The sequence below is a fragment of the Ammospiza caudacuta genome, chromosome 7, assembly GCF_027887145.1.
Source record: "Ammospiza caudacuta isolate bAmmCau1 chromosome 7, bAmmCau1.pri, whole genome shotgun sequence".
Classification (NCBI taxonomy): domain Eukaryota; kingdom Metazoa; phylum Chordata; class Aves; order Passeriformes; family Passerellidae; genus Ammospiza; species Ammospiza caudacuta.
In genome coordinates, this window is record NC_080599.1 from 18,057,117 (window position 1) to 18,073,497 (window position 16,381).

At 43.2% G+C, this 16,381-nt stretch overlaps 1 protein-coding gene across 3 annotated transcripts in view; it reads left to right on the forward strand.

Moving 5' to 3' along the window:
* ATF6 (activating transcription factor 6) overlaps positions 1 to 16,381 on the forward strand; it is a 75,010-nt gene that overhangs the window by 29,070 nt on the left and 29,559 nt on the right. For 2 of the 3 annotated variants that reach the window (XM_058808411.1, XM_058808413.1), the window contains one exon: positions 3,271 to 3,385. In XM_058808411.1, the coding sequence (XP_058664394.1) occupies positions 3,271 to 3,385 (115 nt within the window). The remainder of the gene's footprint in view (positions 1 to 3,270; positions 3,386 to 16,381) is intronic. The other variant, XM_058808412.1, reaches the window with a different exon arrangement.

Genomic DNA, 16,381 nt, shown 5'->3' on the forward strand with positions numbered 1-16,381 from the left:
TGGAGGGGACTTTTTGGTGAGAACACCACCTGAAATGGTGCTGTGGCAAGTAAGACAGCTGTGGCCTTCCTGTTTGCACTGCTGCTTTGAAAGCAGCATCAGCCTGGGGGAAAAGAGCAAGCTGCAGGCAAATGTTATGGAGAACAGGCTGTCAAATTTTGATACATCTTGACTTACAAGAGAAAAAAAAAGCTTTTTGAGTTCTACAGGCAGATGAAGGATAGCTGCTTCAACTGAGCACCGATGAACAAGCCTCAAGCCATAAGGCAGTTTAATATATATGCTTGCATTACTCTTGAAAAAAAATTATCTGGATTATTGGAAACAGCATGAAACATCATGCATCTGTTGTGCTCCAAAGGAAGTGAGATTTTTTGGGGTTTTTTCAGATTAAGGATGTTTATGTGAACAGGACTGGTGAGTCATGGCAGCTGTATGCTGAGACTGTCCTGGAATTGCTAAGAACATATAACAGATTTCCAGTTCCTCTTGGAGCCACCAGCTATTTGGTGCTCCGTGAAATCATAGAATCAAGGGAAGTTTAGGTTATAAAGGACCTCCGGAGATCTCTAGTCCAATGTCCTACTCAAAGGCTTAACTTCAGGTTTACTGAATGCCTCTCTTAGAAGAGATAGTCTCCATCTCCATTGTAATCTCCATCAGGAAGCTGAGGATTGAAAAGAATTTCAGGGAAGTCAAAGCTGTGGAGGTGATAAATTTAAGATGATTTCAAAGAAAATCACCCCTCATCTCTTTATAGTATGGTGTAGCTTTTTTCAGAGGTGATTTTGTTGAGGGCTTATGTAAGAGTGCTTCTTAAGGCTTCAGGTATCAAAATGAGACTCTCCAGTTATTTTCCTAAGTTTTGCACTGTTAAGATTATGGCTCTTGATGCATAAAGCACTGTGTCCTGCTTCATTTCTTCCCAAAACAAGCCTGTGTGCAACATCCCAGTGCTCTGTGGTGCATGACAAGCAGTGTCCTTCAGAGATTTAAAACAAAAGTTCTCTTTATCTCCCAATAAATGGCCAGGTTCAGCACCATTGTTTGGGATACACAATTTAAGATGGTGCTTTCTTGTAATATGCAAAAGTGTTACTTAAAAGACTGATAGTTTTGCAGCTGCTTTTGGTTCTGGAGCTACTCCCTCCCTTTGGTGGAGCGGTCCATCGCGGTTATGGGCAGATGTGATGTCCTGCCTTGCAATATGTCATACACCGCAGCACATGTTGCGGTTGAGATGGCCATGATACACAGAGTATCATCTTACCATTTCAGAAAGCTTCAGCCCTTACAGAGTAACACCATATCACATCAGAAGGCTTCAGGTGTCTGCCCGTACAGAATGACATATCACTTCAGAAGGCTGCAAACATCTGCCCCTCTTGTTCTTTAGCCCAACCTTTTATACCTCTCATTGTTCATGCACTGTACCTGTGTGCCCTCTGTTCCCTTCTGTGATTGGTTTCTCATTGCTTTCAATACTGTTCACTTGCTTTTCACAATTGTAGCCCATTAGGGATGAGGCTTGGCCACAGCCCAATTCCCAATTACCACAAACTGTGTACCTACAATAAGCCCCTGGTGTTGCTCATATTTGGTGTGTTACACAACCAGGAGAGCTTTGGAAAGACCCTGTGGTTTCTAAGTGCTTTGAGGCAGTTTTGTCCTGTGGCTGGTTTTCAGGTCTTGTTGTGTCACATGGAGTGTGGGCTAGCACACAACTCTGTGTAGCCTGTGTCAGTTCTCAGGATGTGTTGTATGTGCAGTGCTGTGCCTTCCATCTCAGCCCAGCTCCAGTGCTGGTGCCTTTCATCACAGCCCAGCTCCATGCTCCATCTCAGATGTGATGCCTTTCGTCACAGCCCAGCTCCATGCTCCATCTCAGATGTGATGCCTTTCATCACAGCCCAGCTCCATGCTCCATCTCAGGAGGGACTTGCTGTGCCTGCGTATTTTTGTGGATGAGTAATTAAGCTCAGATTACCTCCAGCCTTTGTTTCCTGTGTGTGAAGGACAGGAGCTGAGTCCTGTCATGCACAGTTCTGCAGAAGGGGATGTGTGGAGTAGAGCTGCCTGCTCCTGATCCCCCAGGACTTACACTCCCAGTCCTATGAAAGGGCAGCTGCCCTGTCAGCTGCAGTCTTCTCCTTGTGACAGGACTCGGTTAGCAGTGGAAGAGAAGATGGTGACAGCCTGTTATTACTGCTGCTTGAGAAAATCTCTTGGTGATAGATTTGTGCCTTGTTATATTTTATAAACATACTAAAATAATCTAAATTAGCCATCCTAGTTCAAAACCTGGGTCAGCAGAAGACAGCTTGGGAGGGGTGGGATGCCCGGTCAGTGTCCTTGCTGCAAACATGCAGTGTGCTATTAAAGTGGAGGAAATGAAAATGACAGGTTGAAGGTCCAGCTGATGGTTTCCCTGAGTACAGCTTTCCAGTGTGATTAAATAAGTTATTTTGGAATGGGATTGGGGAAGTATTAATGATAGCAGTATATGCTAGGAATTTCTCACCTTTCCAGGATAAACAGTGGATAAGTACCATGACTGTAGGACTTGCCAGTGTTTTGGCTTAGAATGGTTTAGAGCATCTTTTCCTTGTGTCTCATGTGTAAGATGAGAACCGTGGAAAAGATAAGCCAGAATTATGTGAATATCTTATTTTTGTTCCTCTGTCTAAATTGAAATCAAGAACAAACCTTGGAGTTGACCAGGGGAAAAATCTTTGAGTTGACAAGAGGACACAGCAGAAAAAAAAAAAAAAAAAAGTGAGTGAGAAAGAAGGTGAATTTGTCATTTGACAGTAAATTAAAAACTTTGTTTATGCTTAACTTTGTACTTCTTTCAGTTTCAGTGGTTTGGATTCTTAGCAGTAAAAGAAAATTATTTCATTACTAAATAGTTTGATATTTTATTTTAGAACGACATTTTATCCTTAAATTTATTTTCAGAAGTCGTCACAATTTTTCAGACACTTTAGGTTGAAACCTTTTTTTCCTGTTGAGCTAGCAAGCAGGTTTTTGCTGGCCTCAGAAGCATGAACAAAAACAAATCTGGAAAACTTTGCCACAGTAAGACCTTTGAAACACCTTGAACTTTCAAAAAGTACTGAGTAGTTCCATTGCCTTCACCTGTGTTCTGTGTTCCTCAAGCTTCTCTCAGTGGAGGAAGAGCTGGAGTTCCTTTAAAAAGCAGGTCTCCAAAGTCTCACTGAAATTAACTGTCTTGTCTAAAATAATTACCTTTGCCCTTCTTTATTTCAGCAGGAACTCAGGGAATGAGCTGCAAGTGTATTATGCCTCTCCAAGGAGCTATCAAGACTTCTTTGAAGCGATTCACCGAAGGGAAGATACCTTCTATGTGGTGTCATTCCGCAGAGTAAGTGTAGCAGGGGCTGCTGCTGGCCTTTTACTCATGTCCCTGAGATTGCTTCTTGCAGACATACCAAAGATGACTTAGGCAAGATTGAAGGTAAATGTGTTTCTTATGAAATTATGCTTCTCTGTGTCCTTTACAAGTAACATGCCAGATCATGGTCTTTGTAAAACATGCCCGTCATATTGGGGATGGAAAGAGCTTTGCAGGAAACATTATAGTGCAAGACAGCCCAAAATTGCATGAACTCTGTGGTTCAACACACATTAGAGCTACTTAAAAGGGTTACAAACCTTCTCTGCTTCTGAGTATGGGAACAAATATACCCTCTGCATAAATTATTACTGTTAGCACAATAGAGTTTCTGTCTTCCCCTAAAACTCTTGCATTTGCAGTTTTATGTATCACATATTGCAGCTGTACAGAACTGTGTGCAGGACCACAATTTTTCTGCTGTTTTGTGACTTGTAAGTTGACACAGATGAGGGGGCCTGCTATCTGTGCTGAGATAGACCAGAGGCTTGTGCTGTAGCTTTGTCAGGCACAGCCTCACATCTGCAGCACAGTTACTGGTGGTAAAAGCTGTTATAAGATGGAATTTCAGGTGTCTGATGGCACTTTCTGCACTGCAAGCCTGACTAGTGTCAAAGCCAGGACAGCTGCAGCAGTGAGAAGCTGGTTGGGATCTGGTGATGGAAATGATCAAGGCAGACAGTGGTTGAAACATCAACCTGGAGTTGGAGGAACTTCTTTCCTCCCTTTTGCAGAGGTCTCGATGAGTCATTAGATATGTCTGTTATGCACATTTGGCTGACCCTGGGCCTTGCTGAGCCTCCTGCCCTGCCATTTTGCAGTTGGGGTGTTAGGTGGGAATTGTTCTGTGCATGTTCACACCCAGCTGTGATCCTGCCAGGACCCTGCAAAGCTCCATTTGTTTCCTCTTCAGAAGAGTGACCCAAGAGGGGCCCTGAGGTAGTGGGCACCAGGAGTGGCCATGACAGCAGCTCACCCAGCTAAAACCAGCTCTGTGTAAGAACACACAGATCAGCACAGCTAGCTTGAGCAGCTCCTGTGTTGTCATAATCACCAATCTATAGATGCCACGGGTACATAGGTAATACAGCCCTGTTCCACCTGGTAGACAGCAGGTTTCTTGACTTGTGAGATGCACCTCTGTAGAAAAGGTTCAGGCAAAATAAAAATAGCAGTGCTCTTCTTAGTATTAAGGTTTTATGCTGAGCAGAAATATGAGGTTAGCTTCCAGTCTTGGGATTACTGGGTTGTGTCACAAGGCTGGAATTTTGTTATTAAATGCTTGGCATGTTCTGCTGTTCTTTCAGCTAGCAACACAAATATAGCCAGCACCAGGCTCCACATATCCTGAGGATGAGGAAAAGGGAGCAGAGAATAAAAGTGTTCCTGGAAACTCTGAACAAAAATCAGAGCAGTGTTTGTAGACTTCTGCTCTTGGGGCCATTGCTCCAGCCCACCTGAATGCATGTACATGTCCATAGGTCCTGTTTACACTGTTGGGTTAAAGACCTGGAAGTTGTCAGCTCTCATTTCAAGTTGCAGAGCTGTCCTTGGGAACAGTGTGCCTTGTGCCACAGAATCCCTACAGCTTGCTCTGCTCTCTTGCTGGGAGGGGTGCAGGGGCCTTTTAAACCCATCTATGAAGTTTATTTGGTTGCAAAGCTTTTGGTATTTCTGTTTTATGAATGAAGTGTCCTCAAATAGAAGGCAGTTTCATGCATTACCTCATTTATTGTTTAAACAGGGCAAACCTGATCTAGCAGCAAGCTCTGCCCTGAGGCACTTTTCAATGATTTGCTTAGATTCTTTTGTGAGTGCAGAAGAAAGGACTCCTGCACAGCCAGAGGGGTGCCATCAGCAGGGCCCCAGCCTGGGAAGGTGCCCTTTCACCTCCTCCTGAGGATTGCTGACTTCATTTTCTCTGGACCACAGCTCCCTTTTCCCTACTGATTAGGAGCTGTGAGAGGACTGATTCCCCCCCAGTGCTGTCCCAAAGTTCACTTGTGTTGCTTGTGCTTGTCCAAGTGAGGAGCCAAGGCCTGGAGATGAAATGTTTTGTTCTCCTCTCTCGCTGTTTGCCATGCAGACACTCCCACGTACTTAATAAGCTGTTACAGCCCTGTAACATAAAAAACAGAACAAGAATCAGGTAGTTAAAAGTTGCAGGGAGTGGGTGATTCTGGTTTTTGTGCTCCAAGTGGAAGGTGGACTGTGGTTGTCAGGAGTTCCTTTCCACTTGATGTCCCTGGATCCTCTGTCCCCATTTCCTGCTCTGCAGCCTCACAAACCCCAGCATTTCTCCTGGATGCCTGTGATAAAATGGAACATTTTTTGTGTGTTCTCACTTGCACTGCAGAAGCCATGCCCTGAGTTCCTTGGATTTTCTAGAAAATGGGATTTGCTAGGGCTATCCCTGCCTCTTACATGGTAGGACTCGGCCAAGACTTCTGGAAATGCAGGACTGGGAAGCAAAGCTGTTGCACGCTGCATGTTCTTCTGCTGATGCTTGCTACCTGTAAGACTGAGATTCCCATGATCTCATCAATTTTATTTTCTCTCCTTTGTCTTGGAAGGCTTGCAGGTCCACATATTTGAAGTTAAAGTTTACATGGTTTTTTTTTTCCTTTTTAAGGAGGAGAGAGGAAAATAAATAAAGTAGCATTTGGATCAGCGAGTCCATGGAAGAAGCAGGGCTTTTGCTCTGGGTCTAAAGAAATTAATTTGTTGCTGTTATCAGGGGAATCTGTAATGTCATTTTAAACAAGAGTCTGCTGCTCTGCCAACCCCCTTGATTTCTGCTCTGTAGCGTCTGTGTGGATACAGAAGCCCAGCTGGTGGATCTGAGGTGCTCTGTCAGCAGGCAAGGGACACCTGGCTGCCTCTGTGTGAGCCCGGCACCCACACAGCTCTCTGTCAGAGCTCACATCTGGTCGGCCACAGAGTGCTCAGGCCTTGCAATTGTTTCTAGAATTACCTGAAGAGCTAGCTTAATGTGAAAAGTAATTAACTAAATCATTGGAGAAAACAAATCCCATCCAATTTACTTTGGCCTCTAAATGCTGCTTCAGATCGTTCTACCCTTGTGTGGTTAGGATCAGAGTCCCCACAACTTGGAGTGATTAAACAACTTGGAGTAGATTTCCATCCTGGAAGGTTCACTCAGTGATGACATCTCTGCAGGCTTATTTAAGGACAGTGACATTTTTTAGGGTAAGAATGTAATTACTGTTCTTAAGGAAAACAAAGTTTAGAGTTTAATTCACTTGGGAAGTTCAGAGGACTTCTGGCATTTCCTCTCACTACTTCTCCATCTCAAAGCAAAAATGTCTTCTAATATAAAAGCTTCCCACTTGCATTTATTGCAGTGCATATAGACTATCTTACAAATAGAATGTAGTAAAAAGTTGATATTAAATGGTTTCTGTTTCTTAGAGAAAGAGTGATGCTGGCCCTATGGGAGGGAATCAATGGCAAAGCCTTTACCAGCTTCTGTAAGACCAGGAATTGGCTTTATAAATTTCTGCTTCAGTGCCATAAACCATAGATCTTCAGGGAAACCTCTTATTATGAAAGTAAATTTCTGGTCCTATAAGCCAACATCTGCAGTAAGCATTTAACAGCTTTTCGAGTTCTGCAAACAAGTTTTTGCTGAAATTATTAAGCCAAATTTCAATCAGAACGTTTGTTCTTTCTTTGTTTGCTAGGAGCAAAGTTGAAATGTGCTTCTGTTGGTAATAAGCCAGTCCTGTGCTAATTGTATTTGAGATGATATAATTGTATTTGGGATGATCTGTTACTTTCAGGAAGCAAAGGATGATAAAGGCTGGCTTTGACATGCTTGTGCAGCAGCAGTTTGCTGTGCTGCACACACTGCTGGCAACAATAATTTGAATGAGGCAGGTTCCAATTCACTGCACTCCTGATGCCATCAACGTCCTGCAGGGAAAACTGCTTTAGAAGAAGTTGGCGTCAGATGATGTTTCACAGCCAGAAATTCAGTCCTAACATATATTTTCCTCCTACTTTGTTGCACTTGACAATGGGTGGTTTTTACTGAACATAGTGTTTTCTGCTGTTGACTTCTTTGTGGATTTCTGCAGACTGGGATGTGTAATTTGGTGTTTCATTTAGATGAATTGATTAGACCCACATAGTCCTGCTGCCCTATCTATCTAGAGATAGAGCAGCTCTTCTGTTTGAGTCCTGTGGATTTGCAACTGCTGTCAGTTAATATGCAGATTTTTTTCCTGTGGAGCCTGACCTTAGTAGCTGTTCAGAGGAAAAAGGTTGCTTTATCACAGGATTGTAAGATTTTTTAGATTTTGTCTTATATTTTATAAATATGCTGAGAATAATATGTGGTAAAAGAACTGAGGTTTAGGGCATAGTATCCATGATAAAACTGTCTGTCCTTTTCAAAGCAGAGCTCACCCTTCATCCTGTCTTCTCTGTGAGGCCGGTTCATGCCTCTCTGGGAGAATTTGGAAGCAAACAGAATGTGTGATTGTGCTTCAGAATGCCCTGAAGCTCAGTGAGTCAGCCTCTGTCAAAACTACAGCTGTATTTGACTTTCAGGTTTGAAAATCCATTATGAAAACCTCCTGTTTCCATCTAAGTGTCGATAGTGAAAATTTAGTCTGGCCTGTTGTAGTCTTTGTTACAAATTCCATCTTTTCTGGCCAGACTTTGGATTCTTTCTGTGTCAGGGAATCTTCTCCTTCCAAATCCCTGGTGTCCAGTAAAGCTTGCTTCATTGTTTTTGTTTCTGCTGTTTCTTGAACTGTCTTCCTTTCCATATGGAATATTTCAGGTAGGTGGGGAGGATGTAGAGGTGACTTTCAAAGGGATGGAGAGGTGATGGGGAGAAGGTTTCTCTGTGCTCTTTCTGTTACTCAGCTGGGGAAGATGTTGCTTTTGGTAGCATCTTAGAGCTTAGTCTAAAAACCTCCAGAGAGAAATCTAACAATCTAAAATGAAGTCTAAATTTTTTTTGTTGGTCTATAGAACACAAATGGCCTCACCTCTGTCCTGGGATTCTCAAAATATTTGTGTATGCAAGTTAGGTAAAAGGACACTCAAAAGAAGTTAATTTCGGTTTGCAGCTAAAGGCCAGCAGTTCTTTAAAAAGTGTTTCTGTCAACACCTTCTCCTATTTTCCAAAAAACCTGACTAGGTCATCATTTGTCACTGAGGACATCCTTTGGGGGGCGAAGCAGCAAAGAGGTGTGTGTGTGCTGTGGAGAACAAGCAGCCTGAGAGGAGGGGGAAGAGAAGGAGCAGGCAGTGGGACATCCCAGATGTGTGGGAGGCAGAGAGGAGCAGCCACGAGGAGCAGCCAGCTCCTGGCTCAACCAGGTGCAAGCAGGAGGGACCAGAGCAGCATTGCAGAATGGTGTTTCTGAGAAGGGAAGTGATGCCTGTCCCAGCTAGTGGGATTTTGCCTCCTTTGTTCTGTTCTTAGCTCCTGCTTGGAGAGCTGCTCCTACTTGGGAATCTATCCCAAGGCATTTTGGAAGCAAAGGCTTAGTTGCTCTGATTTTTATCTCATTGGGTCCCTTTGAACCCCACTGTCCTCCAAATAGAGTCAAGAATTGATGTGGTGTTGAGGACAGATGTATAAGCAGAGGCAGGAAAGTCAACTGGAATATGTCTGGCATGAAGCAAAAGCTCCTGTTGGATTTTGTGTGTATAGTCTTGATTCGTTTGTCTTCTCTATGGTTGCTGGAACTTCATGAATCATATTAATGCCATCACTGAATTTCTTTACACATCCCAGATCTAACTAATACTTTGTTATTTTTAAACTAGTATTTGGAAGGACAACATACACTGCAGATAATTATAGTGAAAATAAAACATGCTGCAAGAAATGTCTCCAGAACCCAAAGTGGTTGCAGGGAGACGTGACCAGTAATAGCATACATGTATTTAAAATGTGCTGCATGCTTGAGAGACAAAGAGCTGTGGGCAAGAAGGAAAGGAAGATTGTTGGGTTTGGAAAACCTCTGTAAAAATCCCACTGGTTATGAAATCGGTGTGGACATAGGCTAGAGAAGTATAATTGGGAAGCGTGGGAGGAAGATGTGATTATATAGTGGGCATTGTCTCAGTAAAGGAATGACAGCAGTATCTCACTTAATGAGAGTACAGAACAGCACTAATAAGAGTACAGAACAGGCAATTGCCACCCACAAAGTGAGCAGGAGCACAAGTTTATCCACAGACAATTAATTTGTGCTCAGTCAGTGCAGGTGGTGAAAATACGGAGCTCTGAAACAGTTCCCTTCCTTCAGGAAATAACCCAAGTTCAATAATGCATTAATAATACTTTACTTATGCCAGATAATAGTACATCTTTCTTTTGTGATAGCATGATGTTCATTGAAGAAAATTTTACTCAGATTATTCTGAACAGTTCCCAGAAGGGAATGGTGGGCTCTTGCTTATGATTTGTAGCAGTATCTAATTGTGGGATCGATGCTGACTGAGCCATAAACGTACAGAAACATAAATGATCCCTTCACGTCTGGAACTGCAGTAGCCAGTAAGACACTGACTTGAATCTGATAGGAGTGAACTGCTTGAAAAAATGACCTTCATGATACTTTGCTTGCCTTGAATGACTACATGCAGAGAGCACTTGAAAGTACCCCTGCTGGCTTTCTTAGTTGAACTTCACACTTCCACGGCTTCGGACTAGTGATATTTTTCTGTTCATTTTCTGGTTTTATATCTGGCACTCTGTATAAAAGTAAAGCTTGCATAATAGAGATGGGTTTGGTTTCATTAGTGTCCTACTTTTTAGCGAATATTAATCATTACAGTATTACATTTGAGAGCATTATTTAAAATCTTAGGCACACATGTAGAGTTAATTCTGGTCAGATGAAGTTATTTGCTTCTAGTTAGAATTAATCCTTTTGCCAGATTTTTAGCTGGACAGCACACAAAGCTTATTTTATGAAGTAAGAGCCCAGGTGCTGTTATGAGTGTGTGCAGATTATCATCACCTCCCACTGGACCGAATAGAACTCTGCTAGCTTCCAGGTTTTATTTTTAAATAGCTGACCCTCCTAGGACAAGAAGTGTGATAGAATTCACTCTACATTCTTATCTTTAAACTGGCTTTGAAATTGCTTGAAAGTGGAACATAAAACTTGTTTTCAGCTTCTGGATCTCCTAGTTGTTTGTGGTCTATCTACTGGAATGGTGGTGGGTGTGAGAAGAGATCGTTTTGCCTCATGCCTGGCACGGCTTTGCTCTTCACCCTGCAGTTGGATGAACTCCAATTTTGCCAGCACATTTAATAGAGACTGTCAGGCTTTGAGTTAGTGATTAGGAATTCAGAATGCCATGGGCTAAGCTAAGAGATCCTTCACACTGGAAACCACTGTTCAGGAAATCCTCTTTGTGTTTTGATTGCAAACGTTAAAATGTGCCTGTGAATAATTCTGGCACTTGACAGTGTTTTTCATGGAGAGAAGGCAAAGCTGTGCAGGAGGTGCATGTGCACAGCTCGAGCAGTGTGTTGCAGCATGAGGATGCTGTGGAGGAGTGGCCTGCCTGCTAAATGCCATGGGCCACTGCCCTTGGAGCTGCTTGGCAAAGGGCCACCAAGTATTGCACAAGTGGTTGTTATGGTTCCTTGGTTTCGTGACTATCCAAAACAAGGTTGGAAGTGTCAGCTGTCTCAAAGAGGCTTATATCCACTATGAGGAAAGTGGTCTGAGCTGTGCTTGGAGAGAAGGGAAGGTGCACAGGCCTTCCTTTCAGGATCTGAGTCCTGCCAGGCTCCTGTGTGTTAAACAATGCTCTCCTCTGAGATTCTAGAAGTGCACATTCCCAAGCTGTTCCTCAGCTTGGAGATTCTTAGATTGAGTCACTTGTTGGCATCTGGGAAGCCCTTGTTTAATCTCCTTTCTAGGAAATCAGTGTGGAGCTCTTCTCCTCTCTAAGAACAGCCCTGAGCACTCAGATCTGCTGTTTTTCATCAGGAACTCAGTAGACAATCAGTGGACAGGTGACTCCTGGAAAAGGCAGCTGAAAGAAAACCAATCTGCTGTCTTAGGTGATCTGGGACCACCATCTCCAGAAGGGCATCTCCTTAACATCAAGGAAATAACACTCTGGGTTTCTCTTTCCTTTTGCTGGTCCATCTGTTTGGCATTTACTAACCAGCTGTAAGCCTTAACTCTCCAGCAGGCAGCAGAGGTGCTGCATAGAATCCAGGCATGAAGTTTCCCTTCCTTCTTCCCACTCAATTTCCAAAGTGCCAACATAGGGAAACATGTACAAAAATGAAGGTAGACCTCAACGTGCTGTCATTTGGAGAAAAGCAACAGATGCAGCCATTTGCTTGGTGTAAATTTTTGGCAAAATCAGGTAATTGCAGCTCTAGGAGAATGAAAGAAAGTGTAAAGAACTACATTTACACAACTAGAAGGAAACTTTAGGTTAAGGCTAAACACAGGTGCTGTACTACCAATGCTGAAAAAAGGGTGTGAAGCCAGCTGGGTAAATGGTAATGTTGTGACAGGGTATTTCCATTTCAGGGTAGGGTTGGTTGGTGTTGGCTTGGTATGGCAGTCCAGGAGGAGGATATTGCCCACAGAATGGCACTTGTCAAAGGGATGTAAGAAATGCATGTAAAAAGCATGTCTGTCCCTTAATCTCATTGTCATGCACACATGTGCCTCTAAAGAGTGCAGGATAGGCCAGAGAGAAGAACCTGACCTTCTGTAAGTTCTCAAGTGATGATCATTTAATCCCCTACAGCTCTCCATCCCTCCTCTGCTGTCCTGGCAGTTCTAACCAGCACTGTCCAGCAGAGTAGAACCTCTTCACATGAATCAAAGTTGATACCCTTATGACTTAAGTCTCTCCAAATCTTGATGGTTGACTTGAGAATTTACCTGTTTGTTTATAAAAGTCACTTCCAGTACCTTAATTCTCCTAGGAAACAGGCATCTTAGAACAAGACTAGTGTGCACTGAAAGACAAAAACCAGAGCCCTGTACCTCAGCTGTGGCACCTTCTGTCCAGTTCTGTTACAAATCACCTCTAGCTGCTTGCAGTGCTTTTTGTGATTAAAAATGCCCTGACAAAGCCTTGGTGCAGCTGCCTGGGCTTGTAGGAAGTTACAGTGTTGAATCTGGCCCATCAGAGGATGTGTTACTGTGCTCCTGGTGGGGGTTTCCCTCCCAGTAATGGCATGTGCAGTTGTTACAGGGCTGTGTATGCTCTTGGTGTGCTTACAAACAGATCTGTGTGGGGTCAGAGGCACAGAGGGGAATGATCTGCAGCCTGGGGACTGCCTGGAGTTCACACTGCCTCTGTGTGGGTCAGGCACAGCTCTGCAGAGCCACGAGAGGTTCAGAGGGCAGGAGGGAGTGGAAGTGAAAGGGAGCACATCCCGCAGGAGGAAGTAGCCTCAGGCTCTTGCTCTGCTGTAGACCTGCACATTACAAGCACGATAAGGTATTTTTGTTGATGAGTTTAGGTAAGGAAGAAAGTAGTGACTACACATGTTAAACTGGTTAATGGCAAGCTGAGTTGCCCTCCAGCTAGAAGAGAAGATTTAGATTGGTGCCTTCAGAGTGCTCAGTACCTCTGCTAATTTGCAGAAGTCACCATGAGTCCAAGATGTTCAGTTGTTTTGTGTAGAATTAAAACCAGTACAGTAATAAGAAAAGAAGGGAGGGTTCATATGGAAGCATAATTTAGGCGATTTTAAAAGTGCCCATGCAATTGATACTATCCATGTAGTGAAATCAATTATTTTGCCATAGTATTTGTACCCTCAGTGTCTAAGAGGACACTGATATATACTCATCTAAAACCTCTCGGGCATCATTCCTCCATCTTTGTTCTGTGATTAGAATTCTGGTAGAGGTTTCTTTGACCTCAAAGTCCCTTGTATTTTGAAATAAAAAAGCTGAAAACTCCAGTGGCTTGGTGAAATGTTGTGAATAGGGCATTTCATTTTTAAAACCCACATTTATGAAAACAGAGTTTCTGTGGTTCTCTGATATGGTTGCGTCACACTTTGCAGGATGTTTGTAGAAAATGTGGAAATTAACTCAAGACTTCTTCTTCCATTAGCAAAATGTACCTCATTAGAACTATTGAAGGCAAAAGCTTTACTGTAGTTCTACATGCTGCTGGCACATGTCAAGTGAGAGGTGGACTGATAAAGGCTTAAGTTTGCTTAATTTGCAGTGTTCCTCTCATACTTCTGTTTTTCTTTCTTAATTTCTTTGCATCTGACTTTCTTTCTTAAAAAATTTCACAGATTGCTGTTGTTACTTTATGGACTGCCAGGCACCACAAATTCTCAAGCACCACTCAAGGCTCCTTTTCTGCTAAATGGAGGCAGAAAAGCTCTTCTCAATTTTCCCCACCTATCCCAAACAGCTACCTAAATGTGGATTTCTTTCCAGAGGTGCCTTTCCTTCTGTAAGTTTTAAAAGGAGCCCAGACAACTCTGTGAGAGAGCTAAACCTGGAAAAAATTAATCTCACCCTGAGTGGGGAGATGAAAGGCTTTTATTTGCTCGAGCTATTCTGTTCTAAATGTGGTGGAGAGCTGGCAAGTAGTGATAGAAGAAAACACATTACTCTGCAGGAAGAGAGACAGCTCCAGCCTGAAAGCAATAGCCTGATGTCTTCTGAGTGGCGTGCAAGCAAGCATCCCCACGTTTTTATCTTCCCAAAGCTGACCTTTCCCTCTCTTTTATCTAATCTGGTGCCTGTGATCTTGCTAATTCAATTGCTGTGGCAGACAGGCAGTTACTCACATGGTGTCAGGAGATGGACAAGGAGTGTGGTGCTCATGCACCAGTTCACACCTCTGTTCATCCATTCTCAGGCTTCAGAGCAGGATCCAAGCAAACTGTTGTCACACAGGAAAGCTTTTTCTGTGGAAACTGCTGTTTTCTACCAGCTGTACAATGGACAAGTGCAGGTGGCTTGTGTGATGGCTTGTACAGCACTGTAGTACTCTCACACTGTTCAAAACTGGATGATTCATTTTCTTCCCTAGCTACATGAGCAGATCCCAGGACTTTCTAAGGCTACAGACCAGTGAGTCATTCACATGGTTTATCAGCACCAGAAAGGAGGGTTCCTGTTGTCCATGCCAGTTCCTTGGCTGTGAGTACTCAGGTCTCTCTTAGGGCCATTTTATTTTATTATCTTGGTGGGAAAACAGCCTGAGGAGCTGAGGGCAGTTTCAGGAGAGTCTGACAATTGCCAGAGGCTGGCAGGGAAGGAGAAGGGACCCTCCTGTTTTAGGTGGTCATGGGGATCAGATTGCTCAGGCTGTGCCCAGCCATTCTGAAGGGCACTTCAGGTAGCTCAAGGGTGATTAATGAAGAATCCTCAGTGTCGGGCATCTTTTTTGCTTCCAAGTAAGAGTTAGTCCTGTACCTTATATATGCTTTTAAGACCATTTTCCATCAGATTGTTTTCTTGTTTTGGTTTGAGGGGTTCTTTTTAGGGGAAAATGCTGATTTTTTTTTTTTTATAGTACTGTTTCACTTATAAAATTCTCTGTTTCTAAAAACTGATTTATGCATTCCTCAGCAAGACTAGAAATTCAAACAGAGCAGATGTTTGGCAAAAAATCTGGACTCAGAATTGAGATTTAGAAGTGAAACCTAGAAGTGAAACTTAGCTACAAATGTGAAAAGAAGGAAGCTCATTGGGCTGGGCTAAATACAAACCAATAGGCAAAAAAAATAAAGGGAGCTTCATCTTCATACTCTCTTAACTGAGATTATTAGTAACAGAGGCAATAACTTCTTTAACATTATTATATTGAATACCTCTTTAATTAGAAGAAGCTATTAATAGTTGATGAATCCTTAGCCATACAGATTGCCTGGGATCTGCAGAATGAGAAACATCTTTCCAACAAGCAGCTGTAATGTAATACACATTGCACAGCTCAAAATGCTGCCATTGCATTTGGATTCAGCCCACTGCATCCTGATATTCAAACCATGCTGTCTGTGCACCAGCAGTTTTAGGGAAACAGAATGCAGCTTGGCTTTGGAGCCCCAGCCATGGCCTGAGTGTGCCAGCCCCCTGTCCAGCCGTGGCAGCCCAGGACTCTGCCTGTCCCTGCTGCCAGGGTGTGCAGAGACCCACCCAGCTCTGAGCTGGAGTCATTGCAGAGCTCTGAGTGAAGCTGGGGGGTTCAGGCAAAAATGCAGCTGACTGGTGACTGAGAGGAGTGTTTATTTCTATGTTTTCTTTGTGTTTCTTTCCTTATGTCCCATGTTGCTCTGTTCTTGGCAGTGGCATTTGCATTATGGATGATTATATTTATTAAAAGGTATTGTCTTAGTCAGCTTTGGCATGATTTGCAAGGAAGGAGAAACTGCTTTCAGCAGTGAAATCAGAGGAGCCAATTCTTCAGGTTCCATAGAAAGGTGCTTTCAAAGCTGCTTTACCCAGCAGGTACTGGCAATGCAAATGAGATCTGTATTCTTAAACCAGGTCAAAGGCAGTTTAGTAAAAGTACTGTCTCTGTTTATAAAACAGCTTTCTGCCTGTGGCCATCATCATGGTGACCTAAAACATCATTTCTTGCTTGCTCCATCTCATTGGAGTTAAGTTCATAGAGGTTTAGAGAGAGATTCAGGTACCCTGAGCATATGAGGCTAAAGGGTGGGGGGAGGAGGAGATCCCCAGAAACTTAGCTCATGGTTAGTTGCTTTTTCCAAGAATTTGAGGGACAGCAAACACTTCTAACCCAGACTTTCCAGTCCTCTGATGTATTTCTGTGTAATTGATGCAACTTCCACAATTAGGAAAGATTTGTTGCTAATTTCCTGTACATCTGCTGTGCTCTCAGAAGCAGCATCTCTCTGGCTGCAGATGTGAATCAAGCTGCCACTGTGTGCTCTTGGGCAGTAACATGGCTTAACCCCATCCATTAAATAAGAACCAGGCAGCCACTTTT